The sequence below is a fragment of the Condylostylus longicornis genome, unplaced genomic scaffold (genome assembly GCF_029603195.1).
Source record: "Condylostylus longicornis isolate FDR11 unplaced genomic scaffold, ASM2960319v2 ptg000024l, whole genome shotgun sequence".
Classification (NCBI taxonomy): domain Eukaryota; kingdom Metazoa; phylum Arthropoda; class Insecta; order Diptera; family Dolichopodidae; genus Condylostylus; species Condylostylus longicornis.
Window position 1 is genome coordinate 608,993 of NW_026577993.1, and position 26,631 is coordinate 635,623.

The window sequence follows — 26,631 nt, forward strand, 5'->3', positions numbered from 1 at the left end:
GTCCTTTGAGCCCTGAGTTTCATTCATGCGCCAGTTGAAAAAATTCATTTATTAAAAGATTATTAAAATCAAAACCCCATTCCTCCTCATACGATATTCCCCAGACCAATAAATTTTGCAAATGTGAGGGAAACTCGGTTGTGAAGTTCAGCATTTGCATAACAGAACAGAGACATCATTTTGAACGGTTGTTGCACATTTTTCTAAGTCATTGAAGAAAAATCATTAAATCATTGAATTTTTCTCAATAACTCCTAAACCAGATCAGATAGCGTGATGACTCATACACCAAATTGAAGCTCAGTTGTCAAGGTTGTGCGGAAGCTCCCATGTTACGTCACCTAGAAATTCACGTTTTTTAAAAATGAAAAGTGAAAATTCGAACTTTAAAGTCATGCGTTTCAGAAATCTGAACAGGTTATAACTAATGTAGGTATTCATAAGAAAGGCATTACTCTGAGATTTACAAAACATGTTTGTTAATGCAAATGTCTTACACCGTCCCTGATACTTAAAATTTCAAAAAGTAAGTCCCTGTAACTCTGAACCTGATGAGCTGTGAGCATGGTCTGCATACAAAAGTTTTGTCTACTCATGAAGGCCTATATAATGGCATATATAGTGTCAGTGCACTTTATTACGAGACACCCTGTATATCAGGCCACCAAGCTGAAATAATATACCGAAATTTTGAATCGGAAAAAAATTACAAAAACAATTCTTAATGTTTTATGTTTTCGAAGTATGATTGAACCGATTGAAATATTTTTTTATTTTTTTTTGTGAAATTTTTAAATATTCTTTGTGACTCGCTGTTTATTTAGTAAGGTTTCAAAAGCCAACTAGATCACTAAAATTATTTACCAACCGATTTTTTGAAATTTAAATTTTAAATTTAAGAAAATATGTATGTAGGATCAGTAGAGCTAGAAATATTGATCAATGACCGACACCCTTTCTATTTAAACTCCATATAAATTTCGAGTTTATTTTTTATTTGCTCTTTAAGCTTGGTGGCCTGATAAATATATAAGACATTAATTGTAACATTAAAAAAAAGGTTTGGACAACTTAAAATTTTAGTCATGCTACGATTTTCGAACGTACTTTTTTTAGAAAATATCCTATTTTGCAGATTTTACAGTTTTGATTAGTTGAGCATGCTTAATATTAATTCTATGTAACTACTTAATTATCAAAAATCCCCTTTTTATATCCGTATGAACGTGTGTTCGAAGGGAAGGCTAAGAAATAATGGTCTGAGATATAGACTCAAGCGTATGTTGTTGATCAGTGCCGAATTCTAAGTCGATTTAGCTTTGCTGTCCGTCCGTCCGTTTGTCCCAATGATAACTCAAAAATAATTGAGCTAAGTCCGCGAAATTTTTACAAATGATTTATTATAGTAATAGCCAGAAACCCATTTAAATTAAATATTATCGGGGTACTGGCTCGGGTAGCTGCCATACAACTTCAAAATATATTTGACAATATCTTAGAAACTATAAAAGCTACAGTATTGAAATTTCGCACGAATAAATTTATTAGTAGGGCCAATGTGTTTGATAAAAGTTGTTGAAATTGTTTGGCTCCTTTTATGGTAGCTGCCATACAACTTCAAAAGTTATTTGACTATATCCAAAAAAGTATAAAAGCTGTGATATTGAAATTTTGCACAGGCCAATGTATTAGTAGGGTCAATGCATTTGATAAAAATCGTTGAAATTGCATGGCTCTTTCTGATACCTGTCATGTAACTTCAGTAGTAGCTTGGCCGTAGTATCTTAGAAAATATTGAAAACACAGACACACAATGAAATTTTGCATAAATTAATATGGCAGCTTAAGGTCATAGTCTGTTCTTTAGTCAGCTATGACATATTTATTCGCACATAGGGTAACAAATTTGTACCGGTATCACAAATATCCTTATAGTTTGGTGAAATCCTATAAAAATTTTTCAATGTTTATTTTATTTTGATTTTTTTTAATTAAAAAGTGTACTGAATCTTTGGAAAGGAAATAAATAAATCTGTGTCGATAACATTCCCACGAATTTTAGCAAATACATTTTTAATATGAACATATACATACATACATTCATATACTGAACGTCCGCGACTTGACGGAACTCCTGAAGCAAAGTGGTAGAATACCCCTCAACGAAAAAAAAATGTTTCTATTTAGCTTTTTGCTCTCCTCTTCGATTTATATCTCAAAGTTGGAATTCTCGAAAATCGTCCAATTTTTACATTTTAAGTGATAACTAGAGAAATATAAAAAGTGAAGTGATTTTTGCATACTCATTTTGAAGTTTGAATTTTTTGTTCGTCGGAGGAGTTCTGTCACTCTTCTTTGAGAGTTCCATCGAGTCTTGGTTTAAAAATTAAAATTACAATATATTAAGCATTATTTGGTTAATCATATGTGCCTTCGGAAATACGAGTATTCCAGCTTTAAAAAAATTTAAATTTTCCCCACTTTTTTTTTTGTATTTTTTTCCCTAACAATTTTTAAGAAAATTTTAAAACAAAATATTTGCATTACAAGGCTTATGTAAGCCGCCAAACATTAAAAAAATTTTATGGTTCAGAAATCTTTTTAATTTTAAAATTATAACAATTGTCGTTCTTTTTTCCTTTTTATTAAATTTAGCTTATTTGTTTCCCAATTATTAATATTTTTTAACCAAAAGGTTCGCTTTTCAAATTATTTGACACTTTTAGGAACAGTTGTTGTGGCAAAAAACGAAATTTTAGGTTTTAATTTAGGTTTATAGGTAGCACAACCAATTAAAAAAAAATGCTATTGTTTTATTTCTATCAAATTTTTTCATACATAATTATAAAGCTGTTCAAATGTGCATAATTATTTTTTATTATAACGGATCCTCTATAATTATAATTATTTTTATGCTCAAAAACATTATCAAATATCTTACCTTTGGTATAAACTTCGTAACTACTTGAGGAAGTCATCTCCGGTATGGATATGTATATATATATTCTCTCTCATATACAACTTAACAAGCTTATGAGTTGTAAAAACTCAAAAGGTTATTTAAAAACTAAAAGAAATATTAATTGTAGAATAATTGAAAATTCTGAATATTTCAAAAACAAACTTTCAAACTCAGATTGTCAAAGTACAGGGTATTATTCAGTCGGTTTATACAGACTGAAACGTTTTTAGTTGTTTTTATTTTTCTTTATAATTAAAAAAGAAAAGAATTATAACAATATTATAATTCTTTTCTTTTTTAATTAAAATACAAAAAAAAAATAGTTGTGTTGCGTTAAATTTTAAAATGATTGGTGTAATTAAAGAAAAAAACTGAACGTGAAAAAGTACGGAAATAGTTTCAAAACTTCTAAGTCGTGATTCTTTGTAGTTTCTTTAAAAGAAAAAAATGTTCATGTACGGGGGAAGGACTTCTAGGTATAGTTTTGGAGAGTTCGAAAAAATTAGATTAAAAAAAATGTTGTCTTTACAATACAACTAATTAATAAATAATTAATAATTTTAATTGTCGAAAATGTTTCTTTTATGCAAAACTGCTTATTAGGAATATTAAATATATTTTAGTATTTCAATATTGACTATAAATAAATCATTATTACATTTTAAATGAAATATTACATTTTTTTTAGTGGCAAACCAAGTGCTGCTGGTGGTGGTGGAGTAAAGCGCCCAATTCATATTGTACCAGATTGGACAGAGAATGCTATAAATGGTGATCATTTATGGAAACAAACATCTATGTCTGGAGACTTATGCTGTTTAGCAGATGAATGTCAAGTAAGCAAAATAAACAATAATTTAGGTAGAAGGCGATAGAAAGATAATTTAAGGTACTGTACAAGACAGGTGAAACTCAAACTATGAATATGCGTTGATTGCGCAAGTTCCTTAAACTCGTTTAATTTCAAAATATGGTATTTTGAGTGGATTAAATTAGTTGGCGTTCTATAATGGTGCCCGAAAAGATTTTTGTAAGCTTTATTTTGAATTCGTTGAAGAATTTCCGAATTTTTGAGAAATGTGTTACCGCATACGAGTATTATGATTCATTACGTGATTACACTATGAAACAGGCAATAATAAATGGAGATCTTCAGCCTCTCACGAATCCTTTTGCATACTTTCCTAAATACTCCAGTAATTCTTGCTGTCTTTTTTGTCAAATAATCAACGAGGAAGATAACTTGTCCTCAATTATTATACTCAAATAACAAAGATTTCTACAGATTTTAATAAACAAAGATTTCTGCAGATGAAAGAGAACGATAAGCGAAAATACTAGCTTACTTTTATTGTGCACGATGTTTTTATGCAGTAAAGAGCTTACTACTTAAGATTATTGAAATCAAAACCCCATATGGTATTCCTCATATGATATTCGCCAGGTCAATAATTTTTGCAAATGTGAGGGAAACTCGGTTGTTAAGTTCAGCATTTGCATAATAGAACAGAGACATAATTTTGAACGGTTGTTGCACATTTCTAAGTCATTGGAGAAAAAAAATTTGTATATCAGTTCTCAAGGTCGTGCTAAAATTGGAGAAAGCTCCTATGTTACGTCACGTAGAAATTCACGTTTTCTAAAAATAAAAAGTCCAAATTTCAACTTTTTCGAATTTTAAAGTCATGTGATTCAGAAATTTGAACATATTATAGCTAATGTAGGTATTCACAAGAAAGCCATTACTCTGAGGTTTACAAAATATGTTTGTTAATGCGCCTGTCTTACATAGTGCCGGAGTTTTACTTAAAATTTCAAAAAGTACAAAAATCAGTCGAAATTGACTTTAAGTCCCTATAGGCCTGAACCTGTTGAGCTGTGAACATGGTCTGCATACAAAAGTTTTGTTTACTCATGAAGACCTATACAGTGTCATATAGCAGTGCACTTTGTTACGAGACACCCTGTATATCAGGCCACCAAGCTGAAATAATATACCGAAATTTTGAATCGGAAAAAAGTTACAAAAACAATTCTTAATGTTTTATGTTTTCGAAGTATGATTGAAGCGATTGAAATATCTTTTTATTTTTTTTGTGAAATTTCTAAGTATTCTTTGTGACTCGCTGTTTATTTAGTAAGGTTTTAAAAGCCATTTAGATTACTAAAATTATTTACCAACCGATTTTTTGAAATTTAAATTTTAAATTTAAGAAAATATGTAGGATCAGTAGAGCTAAAAATATTGATCAATGACCGACACCCTTTCTATTTAAACTCCATATAAATTTCGAGTTTATTTTTCATTCGCTCTTTAAGCCTGGTGACCTGATAGATATATAAGACATTAATTGTAACATTAAAAAAAAGTTTTTGACAACTTAAAATTTTATTCCAGCTACGATTTTCGAACGTATTTTTTTAACAAAAATATCCTATTTTGCAGATTTTACAGTTTTGATTAGTTGAGCATGCTTAATATTAATTCTATGTAAGTACTTAATTATCGAAAATCCCTTTTTTATACCCGCATGAACGTATATCCAAAGGGAAGGCTAAGGCATTCCGATTTTTCGAATATTTTCCATCTTGACGAGTTAGGCATATTTACGTCTAACGATAAGATCCCTTAAGTTGAAAAAATCTTATAACGATAAGATCCCTTAAGTTTTGATCTTATTACTGCGGAAGTACTGAGAGAGCTACCAGACAAGGCATTGGAACATCCGACGAAAATCATGAATGCAGCTATGCATTTTGGGTATGTTCCTTGTGCTTGGAAAGTCACGGATGTAATTATGGTGCCCAAACCCGGGAAATCCTTGAAGGAAATAAAGTCTTACAGGCCCATTTCAATATTACCAATGATGTCTAAGCTTTTTGAGAAGCTGCTATTAAGGAGATAGAAGCCAATAATAGAAAATAGGGGCCTAATACCGAACCATCAATTTGGTTTTAGAAGAAATCATTCTACAATAGACCAGGTCCATAAAATAACGAATATTATAGGAAAAAGTCTAGAAAATAAGGAAATCTGCTCTTTTATATTTCTAGACGTAGTACAGGCATTCGACAAGGTATGGCACAAAGGCCTTATACATAAGTTAGGGCAAATGTTACTATCGCCATTTGTAGGAATTTTGAAGTCTTACTTAGCTGATAGATTATTTAGAATTAAACAAGATGCTGAATACTCCACGCTAAGGGAAATAAAGGCAGGTGTGCCTCAAGGCAGTATATTGAAATAAATAGAATAAATAGAAAATACTACGATAGCCACTTTTGCTGACGATACTGCAATATTGGCAGTAGGAGCGAACATTGACGATTCGGCAAAAAAAATTACAGGAGGCAATTAACAAAACAAGCAAGTGGACTAGGGATTAGAAGATGAAGTTGAATGAAGCAAAATTGGTTCACATTAACTTCACCAATAGGACAATAGTGAATCCACCACAAATCAACTTAAATGGCACGAACGTAGCGATCCATAACTCAGCAAAATACCTAGGAATGACTTTAGATGTCAAGCGAAGGTGGAAAGAGCATATAAAGAAGAAACACATAGAATTAGAGAATAAACATAGAGAAAATTATTGGCTCCTAGGTCGTAAGTCCAGTTTGGCAATTGATAATAAGATATTAGTTTATGGCCAAATCATTAAACCAATATGGCTATATGGCATTCAACTGTGGGGTTTACCAAGAAGACTCACATTAACAAAATTCAAACCTTCCAGAATAAAGTTCTACGGGGCGTGGTAAATGCGCCATGGTATATACGTAACAGTGATGTCCACAGGAACTTAGGAATTCCTTTGGTTGCGGATGAAATTAGGAGTTGTGCTACAAAGAATAGGGCTCGTCTAGAACAGCATGTAAATATGGAAGCAGCTCGGCTGCTAGACAATGGCGTTATGACAGAAAGACTTAAACGAACAAGACCATTCGATTTAACACGAAATACCAATATCCTTATGGAAGGCATTTAATTCCTGCACGGAAAAACCAAGTTAACACGGAGGCAATAGTTGGTCTGTAGGACCAGTTTTATCCGTTCAGAGTTCAAGTGATCTTTTAGGGTAGGAGTCACACTCCCCCACCGTCGGAAGGAAAAGGCAGATAGAGTCGTCCTTCCTCGTCTTTCGAGATTTTTTCACCTAGTGGGAAAAAAATTTTTTTTAAGTAATTCTATATTGTAGATTATATTTATTATGTGCTTAAAAATTGTGTAACTTTTATATTTTTAACCTTAGGGAATTTTACTAATGTGAAAAAATCGTTGCAATTGAGCTTTGTTTAACATTTTGTTGTTATTGTTTTTATATACATACATATATTTGCAAAGACATTATATTGGATAGTTTTTCCTTGAGAAATTGATAGGGAAACAAGGTAACACGTAGTAAATTATAAAATCGCGTAATAGCTACGCGAAAAAGCGTTAAAACCAAAGGACACAAGACAGGCCTACTGATTCTTTAAAAATTTTGGACATCTGCCATTACCGTTTCCGAAAAAAAGTACCTTGGTTTAGAAAAAAATGAAAATTTTTTTGAGAATGGAGGTGATAATCCTAACTGAATGTGTTATAAAGTTTATGCTAAAGACATAAATACGAGCGAAAAAAAAATATTTATGTATTCATATACGTTCACATTTCTTAATTTCTTCTTTTTAAGTAGTTTAATGTACATTTAGTTTTTTTCGTTATATGATGAATCATAATAATGTAATATGTTACCCACTTCTTTCTTTTTTATTTTCAGAGAAGCGGACAACGGATGAAATGCTCTGCGTGTCAATTGGTAGCCCACATTAACTGTATTCCCAAGATAAATGAAAAAACTCAACTAGCATGTAAACCAACTTTTCGTGATGTGGGAATACGTCAATATCGGGAACAAACACAAACTGTGCATCATTGGGTACATAGACGAGCTGAGAAAAATAAATGTAAAACTTGTGGGAAGGTAATATGTCAAAAATATAATTTTGATTAATATAAATTTCTATTATTTTCTTTCTATTAAGTTAATATTGTAATATTTTGCTTGGTAATAAATTATATAAAATGGTAATAACTTGGTATAAAAATATATTGCACAATTAATCATTAAAATTTAATATTAAATCTTACATGCAAACTTTATAATTACAGTTGTGCAAATTTACTACTGATGTAAACAACAATCATAAACACAAATTTGTTACTAAATCATAAATTATAAAAATTGAAAATTCAGTTAATGAAAATTTTTAATATACTTTTCACCTATAAGACCTTTTGCTTTGCACAATAACTAATCAGACCAACAGACATTTGTTACTTACTTGTTATAGCCTAACGTGCATTTCAAACACGAGGATCACGAAGGATTAATAACTTATTAAACCCAAATTTATCGGCTAAAATTATAGATTTCAATAACAGAAATTTGACATGTGCGAATCAGCAAAATCAAAACACAACTTTCTACCCGCAATTGGTTTTCATATACCTAAAAACTTAATTCGTTCACCATTTTCCAACAATATGACTAGTCCACCCATCTTTAAGAAATATCTATCCTATGCTATGGATGTAGACAAAAGCATTCAAACGAGATCAACCATGCAAACAGGCCAATATAAAATCAAAATCTAGGAAAATGAAATCACTTAGCTCGGCAAATGTTAAAATAGTAAAAAGTTAGTTGTATCATGCTTCATATAATTAGTTAGGCAACAACCAATACCGGGTTCTGAAAGACTCTGTTCATAAAAACCTTAAAAAGGGACAATTTAATTTTAAAATTACCATATAAAAATAATCTAAAATGAAACAAACAAATTTTTGGAATTAGTAGTCATTGTACAACAATAAACAATTTAATATTATGTTCAGATAGAAATTTAAAAAAAGCACTAAATCAAATTGCATACCAAAGTTGTTGCAAATCCTTCCATACGGATGCGCCGCGGTGAATAATCAACACATTTCAGAATCCGAGGAAATCTTGCATGGAATATTATTCCTTAACCAATTTAAGGATATTAGAAGGGATTATATAAATCTCAGTGGAACATTTATCGTCCACAATTAATATAAGTAATAAATGAAACGTTTCGGACGAGATAAATCAATACCTGTTCCCCCTATCTTGCAAATCAATTGGAAGAAAAGTAGTATAAACATAAATGTTATATGTCGAAATGTTAAAAGAACTTCACGTAAATAACATCCAACATATCAAACTATTAGGTTCAGATACCAGTATCGATAAAGTTATAAATTTTAGCTTGATAACTCTGTTAACATCTTAAATCATAATAATAATAATTCTATTCAAAAACTTAACACCCAACACAATCAGGAAACCAAATGAATCATAGTCCACCACTGCTACTAGAACGAAACCCATTTATCCAAATAAGCAATATACAATATTTTTGATCAAACGCGGACGTTTGATTTCATAGAGGAAAGAGTTTACTCAATATAAGTTATATTCTATTATTCCGATAAATTTTATTCACACAAAATTCCTGATTCAACTAAACAATTTTTACGCAAATCTCATCTATAAAGATAATCCAAAATTGAAGACATGATGTGAGCAATTTTGACACACGATTAAATATTCACACAGAAAAGCGTCGTCATACTGAAGTAACAACTTATCAAAATATTATATACTAGCACGTTTGAAATATTATATACTAAAGTGCCTCTAGCACCTGTCCTCGGAATTTATGCAATCGAAAGTTCAATTTTTTTAAGGAATTTTTTTTCTGATTATTTAATCGGTTTTTCAAGCTACTACACGTACATACTTTAAAAAATTAAAAAATTTCAAAAATAGTAACACATTGAACATATATTGCAGCACTTAAAAAGTTTGCAAATCAACAAAAATGTCTGATAGTCCCTGTATCACAGGCACATTAAAATTATATAATTAAAAAAGCAAAAGGTTTTTACTTCTTCCAAAGAAATTAATTGTATCTTTCCTTTTCTTTTATCTTAAATTTCGCCACAGGAAATCACTCTTCCTCTTTCTTCAATTTAAATCTTACTAACATATCATAATAGCGAACTTCGCTAGCTTTTGCCACAAAAAAGTGAAGTGTTTCTTTCACTTTCTTTTTTTATCTACACGTAATGTATCCTTGTTGATATGAGATTTTTCCGCCATCCATGTCTAACAGCTATATAGCAAAGTTGTTTTGGCTCAGGCATTAAATATCCTGATTATCCTGCTTCTTCCTAGATGGGACGAATTCCAAACGTATCTTGCACAGCCAAGTTCACTTCTTGCCTTTTAGGCCTCTATTTTACATTTTTTCTTACTTTTTGAGGACGATTGCCCCCGTTCCCCTCTTTGGGATATTAATTTTAGTTTGTATGTGTGCGGCTTTTATCAATATACTCAAAAGGATCCCGTCTGATGACCAACCCCGATTTAATGTAAAATGTCTTTGAATTTGCTTTCCTCACAACATCGATAAATACCGCTATGAAGAGGAACGGCAATTGAGGACCCCGCTGTTTGAAACCTGTAGATATACCAATATTATCCGTATTACCTTGAAGTCCGTATTTTTATACATGGGCTTAAGTTTACAGGGTCATATCTTTGTTATTATTGGCCCGAGAGTTTGTAATTGTAACCATGAGTCAGCTAGTCGGCTTATTTGCGCCGTCAGTCCTGCCATTATTTAATCTGTTGTTTGCGTTTCTTAGTTTTTTATGAGATGAAGATTCAATATTGTAGTAGTCCATATTGTTATTACCTTCTGGTTTTCTTTCTGGAAGTTCATCATTTAAAATACTTGCCTCGAATGCTCACTCCATCTCACAGTTTTTTCTTTCATATTTGTGATCAAGTTAGTTGTTCTGTCTTTGATTGTACGAGTATGGTGTATATTGTATGGTGTTGTATGGTGGTCTTGATTTTTATATTTGTGAGTGCGTTAAATTTGTTCATCACCTACTAAAGAAGAGTTTTCTTTTTTGAGTATACCATGGCCAATAATATCACGCAGTTGTTTGAGTATCATTTCTATTTCAACTATTTGAATTTGTGTTTCCTGTTTCTCCTGTGGTATTTTTAAAACAAATTTTTGCTTCATCTTTGTTTAGTGGCTGGCAGGTCCCAGTTTTCTTTTTTCATGAAAATGTATATTGGACATTCAAAATCAAGGGACTTATTTCGATGTTTTATTGTTTACGCCCCTGAAGGAAAATGTTGCCCAAAGTTAGGAGTAGAATGTGTCTTTGTTTTCTTCATTTGCTCTTTCTATGGAGGAACAATACTGTACGAACTTAATACTTCTCATTTTTGTTCGTACTGAGTGTTATAATTCTTTCAGAAAGAGCCTCGAATATTAAAGATACCACGACCAACCATAAACAACCATGTTTCCGTGTGAGTTAGATATTTCGCCTATGCCCTATATGATATTTATGCGAAAGATCTTAATATTATGTTTCTTCATTTCCCTTTCCACCTGAGTCAACCTTGAAATTTTCTTTAAATTTAATTGCATTGTTCTGTTCATGCCCTATTTTGTGTGCTAAATCTTGTTATCAAATTTTCGATCGTTATTCAAGGCTCCGTTTTAGTTTCAAGAATCGGTTTGATTTCACTAAGCAAAGTTGTTTTCTTTTTGATTGCGCATGTCTTTTAGTGGAAAAGATGTCATATTTTTAGTTTCTGGTATCTACCGCGTGGTGCTCCGAGATATTTTAGTAAAAGTATTTTTTTTGTTTATGTATTTTTTTATTTGTATAATTATTTTACTGAAAAAGTATTTTCTTAACTTTTAGTGCTATTTTTATTTAAAATTTACAGCTTCCCAAACTGTTACTTTTATTGACTTAAATTAAATAGAGCTTTGTTAACTCAATAAAAATTTAAAGCTATTACTGGAAAAACAGATACACAATTCGCTTAGCAATACTGTTATTGGAGCCAGGTCGAGATTTGATAGAGAATTTTTTTTGTGCAGGCAAGTGAGATTTCATTTTTTTTTGTTTTTAACTTCACCCAGTGGTTTTTTCCATCGCATGAACTCTATTATCCGTTATTTTATTTTATACTTTTTTTTCTTTGCTTTTCCGAACTTAATTCAGTCAGATTGAGATGGAAATTTCGGTTCTGTCTTTTAATTAAAATGCGACGCCAAGCAAGAAAATATCATCCTTATTACGAGTGCTACTAGTTCTTCTCCAAATATAAGGAATTAAAAACCATTCATTGGCCCCCTAAAATCTATAATAATTAGCATAGTGTCAATTAATATACTATTATACAATTAATTCATTTTTATTGATTATTTTTGTTGATTTTAATAAACTGTTGTATCCGATGATTATAAAAAGCATTGACTTATATCCGATGAATTAAGTAAAAAAGTTTATATTTTTTGCAACAACTTCAATTTTTTCTTTCAAATTAGTATAAAATATAGTATTATTTTGCAGAACGAATAGACAGATGTAAACTTTACACTTCATGACAACTTTTATATTTTTCCGCCGAAAATTTCTATAAGCGGAAACCTATGTCAAAAAATTTAAAATTTAAAAAAAAATGAAGCTCTGATGGTATATAATCCTAATTTATAATACTCGTAGTGCTGTTTAGTATTAATTAGTGTTAAAAAAATTGTTGATTGCGTATGAAAACGACTTACGAAAATTATGGTATAACTACAAGAAAAAACTCTGATATGAATAGATACATTATGAAAATGTCTTTTCAATATTTATTTCAAATTATGTATATGAAAGGTAGAGCGGTTATAAAGCGTGTCAATAGTTACATAAAAACATACATTAAAAAAAAATACATAAATTTTCGTAGCTTTTTTTTGTCGAGGAATGAAAATTTATTATTATTAAATTGATATTAGTTTTGACTTGTATGTATGTGTGTATATATCAAATTGAAAATTTTTCATTTATTGTGACTGCTCCTTTTTGTTACCGACCGTATTGTGTAAACAATAGGTAGGTTATGTGATGGCAACAAATTTTGCATATCGAGTTTTCGGTGGGAAAGTACTTCTCCATAGTAGGGAAGGGTAAATAAACTAATTTTAGCAACCTGTCGGTCTGTCGGTCTGTGTGTGTACGCGTGTATCTCAAGCTCTACTGAACCGATTTTTATGAAATTTTATATGTAAGTTTATTTCCACCATGGCACGGATTGATCAACTTTTGGGATATATCAGGACTCGGGAACTGCACTTTTTAACGGGCCTGTTTTACATTTTTGAACATTTTGAAGAAACTATTCAACCGATTTGCTTGAAATTTCATATATAAGCTTCGCTCGACCGGCCCCAAAACCTCCTAGCTTTTGGAAATCAGGCGTCAGCAACTAGACGTTTACTACGGGCCAAATTTACATTTTTGCGTATATAAAGAGAAATAATCAACTGATTTCATTGAAATTTAATATATGAATTCCTCGTATTAAAACAATGAACATATAAATTTTTTGGAAATATCAGGGCTCGAAAACTGATTTGCGGGCCGATTTTACATTTTTCACCATATCTACAAAACTAATTGATAGATATTTGAGTTCTGGTTGTTACCAAAACTAACTGACGAGCATTTCAGGGAATTCGGGTGGCACAAAGTGAAACTCTATTAAGAGCCAAATTTACATTTTTCTAGGTATGTTAACTATAAGCTTACTAATGTCCTAAAAATTGGAAAGAGGTAATTAACAGGTATTTTTATAATATTCTGTAACACTTTCACTTAACTAGACAATGCACAATGCGGTCGGTTATGTGCTGACCACATCAGATTTTTTTTTTGACTTGAAACAAATATGTTTTCAATTGTGTAGTATGGTATAACTGTAACAAGTTTGCAAAATTGTTTTATTTTTTAACTAATTCTATATGTATTTATAATAATAAACTGGTATTATTATAAATTGCTTTTTAATTGTAGATTAATTTATTATGTGCTTAAAAATTGCGTAGCGTTAATATTTTTAACCTTAGGGAATTTTACTAATGTGGAAAAATCGTTGAAATTGAGCCTTGTTTAACATTTTGTTGTTATTGTTTTTAAATACATATATATATTTGCAAAGGTATTGTATTTATCAGAAATCCAATCCAGTGTAAAATTTTTTGCCAGAAACAAAAAATATATAATATGAATATGTTTCTCATTTTAGCGAAATCTACTGAGCTTAAATGAAATATGCATAACATAACCAACTGTCGTTTTAGAATGTGATTCAATAGAAGGATGGGCTGAAAACAAAATTGTGTCCACATATTCCATCAGAGATCGTAATTTTTAATATTATTCTTTTTTGGCTTCTTTTCGAAGATGAAAGGAAGAGTAAAAAAAACATGTACATACATATGTACAAATATAGGCATATCATAAATGTACTCATGCATATTTAACTAAGAAAAAATTGTTATAACGTTTTTAAAAAAAAGTGAAAACAAAGCAATTAAAATAGAGGAGTTTAAATTGATAATGGGGGAGGACCTTCACCCAGCCTAAAACAGACCTGAATGTTCATAAACTCCTATAACTAGTCAAACTAGTCAAAAAATAATTAGTTTTGCTCTATCGTTTTTTTGTGTCTACATTCCGTGAAGAAAGGCACGAAAGAACAGCACTTTAGGCTAAATCGAGGTGTATCGTTCACTTCAGCCTTTTTGTCCCAACACCCCATTTTAACCTTTTCGTCCTACAAGTCGAGAAGCTTCAGAATTTACATTTTATTCCAAACGCGCCCTGCGTTTCATGACACCCGAATCCCGATTAATACCATTATTGCGCACCAGGGAGAACTGTACCTTATCGAATGCCTGAGTCACGTCCAGAAATATGTCGAAATATTTGCTTTTCTTCTAACGCCTTTTTAGCATTTTCCAAAAAAAAATTTTTAAAATAAAATGCTTATTAGTTTCACTCTGTCCGTCCGTCCATCCGTCAGTCCGTCCGTCTGTCCGTCCGTCCCTCCGTCCCTCCGTCCGTCCATCCGTGGACACTTTTTTTGTTTATAAAACTTCTACACCCTTGAAGATAGAAAACTGAAATTTAATACGTACGTAGATCTTTACTTATTTCAATAGAACAAAATTTTTACCTATCTCCCCACCTCTAGAAGTTATACCCCCCCAAAACCCTAAAAATGGCCTTTTTTAACTATTTGTTGCAATGAAACCGTAAGCAGTTTTTTGCAAACCCAGAAAGGCAGTGGCTTACTTCTCCTAGCGCGGTATACTATATTTAAATTTAAAAAAAAAAAAATGGCCGTTCAAATTTACCGTTATCTAAAGTCCTTTTTTCCAAATTTTTGATGTCGTTTTTCTTCTAGACCACAGCTTGTAGAATCTTGAAATTTAAGGGGGTTTTAGACATTAATCAATAGTTCATTTCGTTGAAGGAAAATTTTTTTCCATCTTAACCCCCTCTCAAGTTATCGTCTCTTGAAATTTGTAAAATTTGAATTTTTGACACCTTATATTTTCGAAACCGCAAGCTTTTTCAAATTTCTATAAACGCAAAAAGCTAACGGTAAATTCCATGACATTAAAAAATATAGTTATTTTTCTCAACTCACGCAATTAAACCTTAAAATCGAGCATTATGTTAGCCCTACTTTATATTAACTTTTGCTTTATTTCAAAGACTGCATAAATCGTTCATCCTAAATATATACAATCCTAGAAATAGTTTTGTATATGAACAAAAATAATTTTAATAGTGTGATAGGTATACATAGAATGTAATTAAAAGCAGGATTTTTCACTTGTTGAAGGGAAAAATGCTACAATACAAACCATTGGTTTGACCCAACTTCATTAATAGTATCTATAACTTTTCTGCACCGGGTCAATTGTTGCATGCTTTGTTCTAAAACCTTATATGACTTTGTCTCATTTAAGATTTTTTCCAGTTCTCCTATGATAATAACTTCCGCTACTCTCCGAGCTTTGGGAACACACCTCAGGTTCACTGCTCGATTTATAATTTTTTTCAAAAATGATTAAGTCCTTTTTGTCAATTCTCTCATTATCTGGGCAATAATGAGATTAAAACCTAGAATATTACTCAATTTAAGCGACTTTATTGTTTGCCAATTTTCTTTTTGTATAAATAGAGTCATACTGCTCGGATTCATTACGAAATCGTATACTACACAAACACTATAATTCAGTTCATTTAGTTGAAAAATTCCTTACAAGTGATCAGCAAATAATTCAGCTTTATCACTATTGCTTTTTACCCATGATCCATTTGTTTTTTCAGTGACGGGAATCGCTTAATCGGTTTCTTAGTACCCTTCGTTGCTTTGGACAACGAATAATTTGTTTGTCTAATAAAGTAATTTTAGTTGCCGATACGCCCCTTATATAATGTTCGTATGATACTAATTTAAAATTTTTTGGTTTTCTTTTGTGTGTTTTAGAAAATGAGATATATAAAAAATAATTATATAAAAAAGAAAATGAGAATAAAAAAGAAAATGAGATCCGCATCAGTTGGCCAATAAGTCGGACTTATTATATAAGCCAGTAGAGTGATAGCAACATCTCAACGCCGAATAGTTTTTCTTAATTCTTTGCCGCTAGTAGAGGTCATTCTAGAACCATATAGAGACATGTTTGACATTATAGTCAGCTCACAATAAGAATATTTCTTTAAACAACAAATAAATAACATAATTTGTATTTAATAACAAATATTTTTTTAAACAGTAATATGACCTATGATTATCTTTTGATGTTTTCTTCATGTGATTTATTGTTTTGCGTGTAAGCAGTTATTCACTCAATTTCACACACTTGCTTAGAACATGTTTTGTTAGATTCAGTAGTTGATATTAGTCAAGTGTTGAATGTAATATAATATGTTAAATTCTGGATCAAGATATAACAGATTATTGTATGGTTAGTATTTCACTCCCAATTTAAAAAAAACTGCGGATGTACGATAGGTTAATTATTTCTCTAAAATTGACTTCCTTAAATTAAAAAACTACATTTTTTTTAAGATCGGGAAGTAGCATGCAGTGTAGCGTTTTCTAAATTTTATTCCAGGTTAAAAAATTTAGTAATTGAATCAAGTTCTGTTCAGTTGTGCTAGCAATAATAAAACACTTATTTCACGGATTTCTAATTCGCTTATAAAATTGATTAAGAAAGGAAAAAAATTATAATTCACACAATTAGCCCTTAAATTAATGTTAACGCCTCTTTAAATTAATTTTTGCTTTATTTCAAAGGCTGCATAAAGCGTTCATCCTAAATATATGCGATCTTAGAAATAGTTTCGTTTATGAATGAAAATAATTTTAATAGTAGGTGTACATAGACTGTATTTAAAAGCAATATTTTCACTTGTAAAAGCATTGGTTTGACCCAAATTTATTATTTATTATACGAATACACAAAATATTTTTTTCAATGATATGAATCATCAGTATTACAAACAAATGCACTACAAACAAACATACATACATACATACTAGAATAAATTCGTATATTATTTCACACCTACTGTGCCTATACACAGAAAATATTATTTCATACAGCTGTATACATTCAATCCCAGACATACATAAGTGAAGTCGTCCCATATAATATGCATAGATGCAAGATACGCAAAAAATTAAAATATTCAAAAATACACATGGTATGAACACATAATTTATATTGTCTAATATGGATAAGATCCACACACATGCGTACACATATAATTTTTTCATAAAGCGAGATTTTTATTATGCTGAGTTGTCGCCCACTCACGAAACAAACACATTACAGGAATCCCTCGATATACGTCGGCCCTACATACGTCGTTTGGATATACGTCGGCGAGATTTTTGTTCCTCGTTCTTAATATACGTTGTTTCAGATTTGATTACGTCGTTGAGAAATTTTTTTTTTTTCATAAATTTTGATACATTTTTGCTTAAAATAAAAAATTTTGTTTAAAATTTTATGCATAATGATGAATTTTGGAATTTTGCATAATGTATGTACAAAGTACATAGATATATATTTATATTTTTTTTTGTTAATTTCGTTTTGTTTATGCTTTAATTTTATGTTTTGTTGCATTTGTTACTATGTTGTATGTATCTAAATAAAAACATACATATTTACATTTTGTGAACTTAAAGACTTATTATTGCATAAAAACGAACATATTATATGTATAATTAATTACGAAGGTATGATGTATTAGATGTACGAATTTTTAAATAAATATGCAAACGTACAACTATGTATTTATCAGTATTTTTCTAGTAAAAAAACATACTTTTTCTATATGGGTTTTCGATATACGTTGTTTTGATATACGTCGTGTTTGGCCGGAACCAAAAACGACGTATATCGAGGGATTCCTGTATTATAATGTATTACTTTTTCTGTATTCTATTGCATTAGTAAAAAACAAGAACAAAAAAAATGTAGAATGAGAATAGAAAGAAAATAGAAAAAGAGAATGAGAACAATGTTCTTAAATAATGGAATGCATAGCTTAATATTGAGATTGTGTATTCCATTCCAATATCTTTTTACCGCCAATATTGTGTAAACAATAGATAGGTCATGTGATGGCAACAAACTTTGCACATCGAGTTTTCGGTGAGAATGCACTTGTCCATAGTAGGGAAGTGTAAATAAACTATTTTAGCAACCTGTCGGTCTGTCGGTCTGTGTGGGTACGTGTGTATCTCAAGTTTGGCTGAACCGATTTTGACGAAATTTTATATGTAAGTTTATTTTCACAATGGCACTTATTAATCAACTTTTGGTATATCTTATGCCTCGGGAACTGCACTTTTTAGCGGGCCTGTTTTACATTTTTTGAAGAAAATATTCAACCGATTTAGTTGAAATTTCATATATAAGCTTAGCTCGACCATTCGCGAAACCACTTAACGTTTGAAAAAAATCAGGCGTCAGCAACTGGACGTTTACGTCGGGCCAAATATACATTTTTGCGTATATAAAGAGAAATAACCAACCGATTTCATTGAAATTTAATATTTAAATTCTTCGTATTAAAACAATGAACATATAAATTTTTTGGAAAGATTAGGGCTCGAAAACTGATCTGCGGCCCGATTTTACATTTTTCACCATATCTACGGAACGAATCGATGGAATTTCTTGAAATTTGATATTTGTGTTCTGGTTGTTACCGAAGCTAGCTGGAAAGCATTTCAGAGAATTCGGGTAGTACAAAGCGAAACTCTACTAAGAGCCAAATTTACATTTTTCTAGGTATATTAACTATAAGCTTACTAATGTCGTAAAAAATGGAAAAAAGTATTAACCGACATTTTTACAATATTCTGTAACACTTTCACTTAACTAGGCAATACACATTGCGGTCGGTTATATGCTCAACACTTCAGATTTTTTTTGTTTAACAACAAAAAATTTTGAATAAATTTCAAAATCACATGATCATTATGAATTTCTGCTGGCATGTTTGGCAATTATGCTTTCGTTTTTGAAAAAGCTGTTATCAATCACAGAATTAAATATTAATTGATTATATCTGCTATTCATATATATTTGAAAAAATGTTGTTTAATAATCAAGCGAATTTTAAGAATTTTATGTGTAAGTGATGTAGTGTAAATCATCCAACTAATAAAAGTAAAATGAAATGTCTCCAGAATTAAAACGGCATTCTGAAATTTCAAAATCACAAGTCAATAAATACCAGAAAATGCATTTTTTAATAAAATCTAAAAAATATAATGAACATCATAAAAGCTATCTATACCTACATATGTACTCGTACATAAAAAGCTTAGTTTTTAAGTCACAAATTTTAGACCAAATTTTTGATTTTTCCTAAATTTTTAAATGCAAGTCGAAACTTTTTTTATACACTGCTTATTTCTCAGACAATTTATGAAATAAAAAGTAAATTCTAGAGAAATTTTATTCGTAAATTCTTAATGACGAGTTAAATTTCGCTATGCCCAATCATTTAAGTATGTAAGTAAATAAATTTTTATTTTTTTTATATTCAAATACGTAAGTTTTGAAAAAGTTCATTTGATATTATTTTCTTAAAACCTTGTATAATAAACTTCATTAAATTTTTGGTTGTTAAAATCAAAAAATCAAGTTCAAATGATTGAAATAAATCTGATCATAACTTCATAAAATACAATTAAATAAATTACCTTGTTGTTGAATTTATAAAACAAGAAACTGAAAGATTAGTTCCAGGCTTCAATTCTATAATTAGTTCTGCATTCACCATGATAAGGTTACAACAAAGTGCTTCATGATGCACAATGTACAATGCCTATTACATTTTGTTCACAGTAATAAAATAGGTGAAAGGGAGGGGAGGCGCACGTTTTAGGAAACGCTTAGGGCGACGAATATATTAGGGTCGTGACTGTTGAAATATCATACTTTTGCGACATCTTTACTTTTATAAGACACTAAAAATATTTTTTTTAAGATCAGGCTATCGTCCCTTCAAAACTGCTTCTTATAATAATTTAAAGTTTAAGCATCTTTGACATCATTAGTTCTCTGAACCCGTGTTTCTAGTTTTAAACATTTTTTGTCGTCTTCGTGCCCAGAGCTTACAATTAATTTCCTTTTTAAGCACTTTTCTAAAAAAATTTGAAAAGTGCTCATTAGTTTCACTCTGTCCGTCCGCCCGTCCGTCTGTCCGTCCGTGGACATGTTTACAAAACTTCTTTACCCTCGAAGATAGAAAGCTGAAATTTTATATATACAGTGATGTTTACAAGAAACTTATTTTCGTAGAATAAAATTTTCTAAAACACTGAAAATTTATTGCAGTAAAACCATAGGCAGTTTTCAAATTTTGCAAACGCATAATGGTTTTACAAATATTTTAAATATACTGAAACGACATTGAAGTTTGCTTGGTAGACTCAATTGCAACCACAATAAATTAAACTTTCTTCAGCTCTATTTTGGATTCTTCATCACGCTTAATGGTTTCCAGGGGTCAATGGTTTTACAATTCGCTTCGGGATTGCTAGGTATTCGTTAGTATATCTGTTCTAGTAGTTAATCTCATTGAAATTTCATCAATTCTTAATAGCATGTCTTGCATCATTTACATTGCGTTACTGTCAATTTCTTTAGACTTTTCCAATATATTACTGTCAATTTCTTTAGTTTTCATGTCTTTCATCTATATAATCTTCTACAATTTCGGAAGCCATCCGTATAAGAATGTGACACCATTTTTTACTTTAATTGATGTAAAAGTATTAATCTTTCTTTGGGTCATTTCATAATTATCCCCTTTTCTGTAAATACTTAGCCACTAAACAGCATCGGTAACTACAGGGTGTGCCTCGTTGCAGTTTGCACACTGGGTCTGAAAATGATCTTTCTCATTACTTTGCCGTGATATGATTACCAACGCATTTAACACATTTGACCCGTCTTTGGCAATATCTTTGTTTATTCCCGAACCTCTGACTTATCTTGCATTGAGAAATGGAAATATATAAATGGAAGGCCATTATTTCTAAAAGGCCTTCCATTTATATATTTTAGCTACGTTTTCGGTATAATCGAAACAAAACATGAAAAGGGAAACTTTTTAATAGTATTCACGTTACATTCTTTTATTTTCTTAATTTTATTTATGACATCTTTTACATCCTTTAATATTTTGATTGGCCTTATCAATTTATTTTCATAAGTATGTCATTCCAATTTGGCTTTATTAAGAGTTTTAGTTAATTGTCTATACATTCATTTTCATTTTCAACATTTCTAATTAACACTGTTCATCATGTTGTTTTCGCAACAATACTACTGTAACTGCGTGTAATTGGTTATTTTACTCACTTTTAGCTGTGGAGGTTTATGTTTTTTAAATTCAGCATTTTTCTTTGGTGGAGATTTCTGTACTTTAGTGCTATTCATTCTTTGTGTCTGTTCCATTTCGGGTAATCTTTTGGCTTTTTCTTCTTTGAGTTTCTTTTGATTTTAAGAATCCAATAAATTTCCTTTTCACCTATCTTATTATTCTCGGTGTTCGAAACTGTATTCTGCAGTTCCCATAATCTTAGATTTTTTGCCTTGAGTTTCCAGATTTCTTTTCTTAGCTCTTTACGCAGCTTTTCCCATCTTTTATACGCGAATCGATCATTGGTCCATTTTTTTGATGTAACGGGCTTTTTATTTTCTTACAGAGATTTTACTTTTGTTGTCTTCTTCCTTTTAACGTCCCGTCATTGTGGGAGAGCTTAAAACTCTTGGGCTCTTAACAAACCGGTTCATGAATGTTCTCATATTTTTCACTGACGACTTCTTTGATAGTCTTAAACATTCAGGCAAGCCATCGCTGTGGTCTCTTCCGGTAGTTTGGTAAATATGCCCATTGGATTTATATTCTTAATGTTGAACTTAACGTTCATAAATCTTAATGGCTATTTCCAGTGCCGTCGCTCTGAGATAATACTGCAAAATACTGCAATACGTCATATCAAATACCTCCAATATATCTATAAAAACTCGATTTCATAAATAATAAATAATTTTTCTACATTCTTTCAAATAGATTTGTATTTAAAATTAAAAAAGTAAAACTTATCGATTTATTAAAAGCTCTTGTGTTTGTCCTGGAATAATTCAACTTTCAAATTTTATTTGTTTTAAATTTCATTACACTCTTGTAGGCAATCCAAGGAAAATTATTTGGGTCTAAAGATGTTGTTGCTCTAACATGCGCTTGGTGTAAAACATCATTCCATAACAAAGAATCGTGCTTTTGGGAAGGAAGAATGAACGAAGAGTGTCCATTTGGTATGTTAACTTAAAAAAAAGTATTAAATCTATATATATTATATCTTGTACTAGAAGCCCCTACTGCCAATCGGTGAAATATGTAGTTTAAATGTATTCGAAAATATTGAAACAAAATTAAGATATCATCTAAATAATGAATAAATAAATCTATATTATATTATACAAGCCAAATCCGATGATGGAACCATTGTGTATTTTCGCTTATATTCTTCATCTTCGGAAGAATAACTTTGAAAAACAAAACAAAAAAAATTATCCTGAATTCTCCTAACATTTTAGGTAGGTATATTATATTAATAATTGTACACAGATTTGTTGCAGAACTTTTTACCGACCGTATTGTGTAAACAATAGGTAGGTTATGTGATGGCAACAAATTTTGCATATCGAGTTTTCGGTGGGAATGCATTTCTCCACAGTAGGGAAGTGTAAGTAAACTATTTTTAGCAACCTGTCGGTCCGTCGGTCTGTCGGTCTGTCGGTCTGTCGGTCTGTCGGTCTGTCGGTCTGTGTGTGCACGCGTGTATCTCAAGTTCTGCTTAACCGATTTTGATGAAATTTTATATGTAAGTTTATTTTTACCATGGCACGGATTGATCAACTTTTGGTATATATCAGGCCTCGGGAACTGCACTTTTTAGCAGGCCTGTTTTACATTTTTGAACATTTTGAAGAAAGTATTCAACCGATTTACTTCAAATTTTACATATAAACTCAGCTCGACCGTCCGCGAAAAATCTTATGTTTTGGAAGAAATCAGGCATCGGAAACGAGGCGTTTACTACGGGCCAAATATTCATTTTTGTGTATAAAAAGAGAAATAACCAACCGATTTCATTGAAATTTAATATATGAATTCCTCGTATCAAATCAATGAACATATAAATTTTTTGGAAAGATCAGGGCTCGAAAACTGATTTGCGGGCCGATTTCACATTTTCCACCATTTTGAAGAAAATATTTCACCGATTTACTTGAAATTTCATATATGAGCTTTGCTTGACCGTCCGCGAAAATTCTTAACTTTTGGAAGAAATCAGGCTGGACGTTTACTACGGGACAAATATACATTTTTGTGTATATAAAGAGAAATAATCAACCGATTTCATTGAAATTTAATACTTGAATTGCTCGTATTAAAATAATGAACATGGAAATTTTTTGGAAAGATCAGGCATCGGCAACTAGATGTTTACTACGGGCCAAATATACATTTTTGTGAATATAAAGAGAAATAATCAACCGATTTCATTCAAATTTAATATATGAATTCCTCGTATTAAAACAATGAACATATAAATTTTTTGGAAAGATCAGGGCTCGAAAACTGATTTGCGGGCCGATTTTACATTTTTTACCATATCTACGGAACGAATTGACGGAATTTCTTGAAATTTGATATTTGAGTTCTGGGTATTACCAAAACTAACTGGTGGGCATTTCAGGGAATTCGGATAGCACAAAACGAAACTGTACTAAGAGCCAAATTTACATTTTTCTAGATATGTTAACCATAAGCTTACAAATGTCCTTAAAATTGGAAAAAAGTACTTAACAGACATTTTTTTAATATTCTGTAACACTTTCACTCAACTAGACAATACACAATGCGGTCGGTTATGTGCTGACCACATCAGATTTTTTATTATTCGTGTTATGTTTATTTTCTTATTTGTTTAACAAGCCTTTTGCGCAGCAGAAGCTATATAACATCAGGGCTTTGATTTTGATCGTTTGATTTTTTCGATGGGGAGCCGAACAATTTTTAAGAGGGAGCTATTTTTTAAAAAGTGGAGTTAATTTCTACATTTTTCATTAACTGACTAATTTATTAACTTGACTACTAAAAAATAGGTGAATAAATCGTCCATCAATTTATCAGAAATTAGTATATGTACATAAGTTCGTTAGCCATAGTTTTGACAACAAATTCGTCGTATTGCACAACAATTTTTTTTCTTATTTAAAAATTTAATATTTTTCATTTGGAAAAATCGGAGCCAAAATGTGAAAAGAGGAGCCGGGGACATAAATTTTCAAATCGGAGCCAAACGACAGCCCTGGATAACATACATTTATGTACAATTTATTCTTAATATAATTGTTTTATCATACATTTTCTGCAAAATGAATAAAATCAGTAAAGAAAAATAATTCGTGCATAAAACATAATAACGCGTATAAAATAAAGTAATACTCCAAAAAGGGTTTTTTAATGTTTGGTTTTATTTATAAACTTAAGTAGTCAAAAAAAGTTTTGCGTTAGTTACATTCATTTATATTATGTTATAAAAGAAAAAATAATATTCACGAATATGTAAATGTGTATATATGCACATAATAATTATATAAGAATTAAGGTTGATCGACACATCCGACATAGTGTGTGTAAATATAAAGTAAATAAAAGAAAACGGTAGAAAACAACATTTGCACATTGTTAAAAGATGGTTAGCAAACACGAAAAGGTTATAATGTTCTAGAGCTTCACGTACAGAGCCCTTAACATATATACCATAGAATGTACGTAAGACCTATGCACACTGATAGGCAATATGATATTTATATATGTATTATCGTGCCCAATCGCAGTTTTTACTGACCGGATTACATCTAATAGGTATGTGGTCTACCTGTCCGGGTCTGTATCTCAATTTCCGCTGAACCGATTTTCATGAAAATTTATATTTGATTTTACTTCGGTTATATCACGGTTTTATCAACTTTATTAAGGATATTATAACATATTTTGTTAATTAATATGTTAAGTTTATGTAGAACCTAATGTGTATATGACGTCTGTATAATATGTTTAGTTGAATTTCAATATGAATTTATTCTTGCAGAGCATTACTATGTTCATACTAAACATGTGACTCATGCGCATTGTATAGGTGCTATAGCATACCAACAATGCATAGAGAGATGAATTATGTATTTTCTGTTTTGAAATTTAAGTTTATGTACGTTTCAAATCATTAACCATTGATTGACTATAATTAGCGCTGCGGGTATATGAATGAATTTTTAATATTTTACGAGTCAATAGCTTACTTTATCTAATTTTAAATTATTCTTTCTTCATTAAAGAAATTACTAATGTACATACATTCGTGTTTTAACACGGTGAGTATGTTTTTATTGGTGAGCAAATTTAAAATGCAAAAAGTGGTGAACGTAAGAAAACCTATATGCCTTGAATCATTGCTAAACACAAGACTAACTAAACTACGCAGAGACAAATTTGATTTCTACGGAGAAAAACTTAAAATTTTGCCCAACTGAGCTACAGGGGCATGAAGAAATTGCCGAAGAAATGTTCTCTACATTGCTTTATACTGTAATCCACATGATTACTAAGTATTTGTTTTGTTTACATTGGCTGCTACATACAATCTACTATTGAAACACACAATGTGTTTCAATATTTGAAAACTATTGAAACACACAATATTAAGTATTTGATTTGTTTACATTGACTGCTACATACAATCTACTATTGAAACACATTGTGAGAACATAAAGCAATGTAGAGAACAATTCGTCGGCAATTTCTTCATGCCTCTGTAGCTCAGTTGGTAGAGCGTCCGCCTAGGGAGCGGTAGGTCACTGGTTCGAGTCCAGTTCCAGGAGAAAAATTTTTTAATTAATTTTTCTGCCTTTAACTCGTTCCTTTGATTACGTCATCCACCTGTTCTGCAGTTGCATGAAGAAATTTCCATTAAGTTAAATTATTAGTGTAATAAGCACATACTTATTAATTTCACAACTATGATGTTGTATTAGTAAAATTCATAATATAACTTTGTTCCCATTTATGAAAATAAATTTATTTCATATGCATT

The 26,631-nt window shown here is 30.7% G+C and overlaps 1 protein-coding gene across 5 annotated transcripts in view; it reads left to right on the forward strand.

Annotated features, from left to right (window-relative positions):
• The window catches only part of LOC129607005 (eye-specific diacylglycerol kinase), a 198,621-nt gene that overhangs the window by 54,476 nt on the left and 117,514 nt on the right, over positions 1-26,631 (forward strand). For all 5 annotated transcript variants that reach the window (XM_055517689.1, XM_055517687.1, XM_055517692.1 and 2 more), the window contains exons 3-5: positions 3,651-3,798; positions 7,732-7,935; positions 22,657-22,783. In XM_055517689.1, coding sequence (XP_055373664.1) covers positions 3,651-3,798; positions 7,732-7,935; positions 22,657-22,783 — 479 coding nt within the window. The remainder of the gene's footprint in view (positions 1-3,650; positions 3,799-7,731; positions 7,936-22,656; positions 22,784-26,631) is intronic.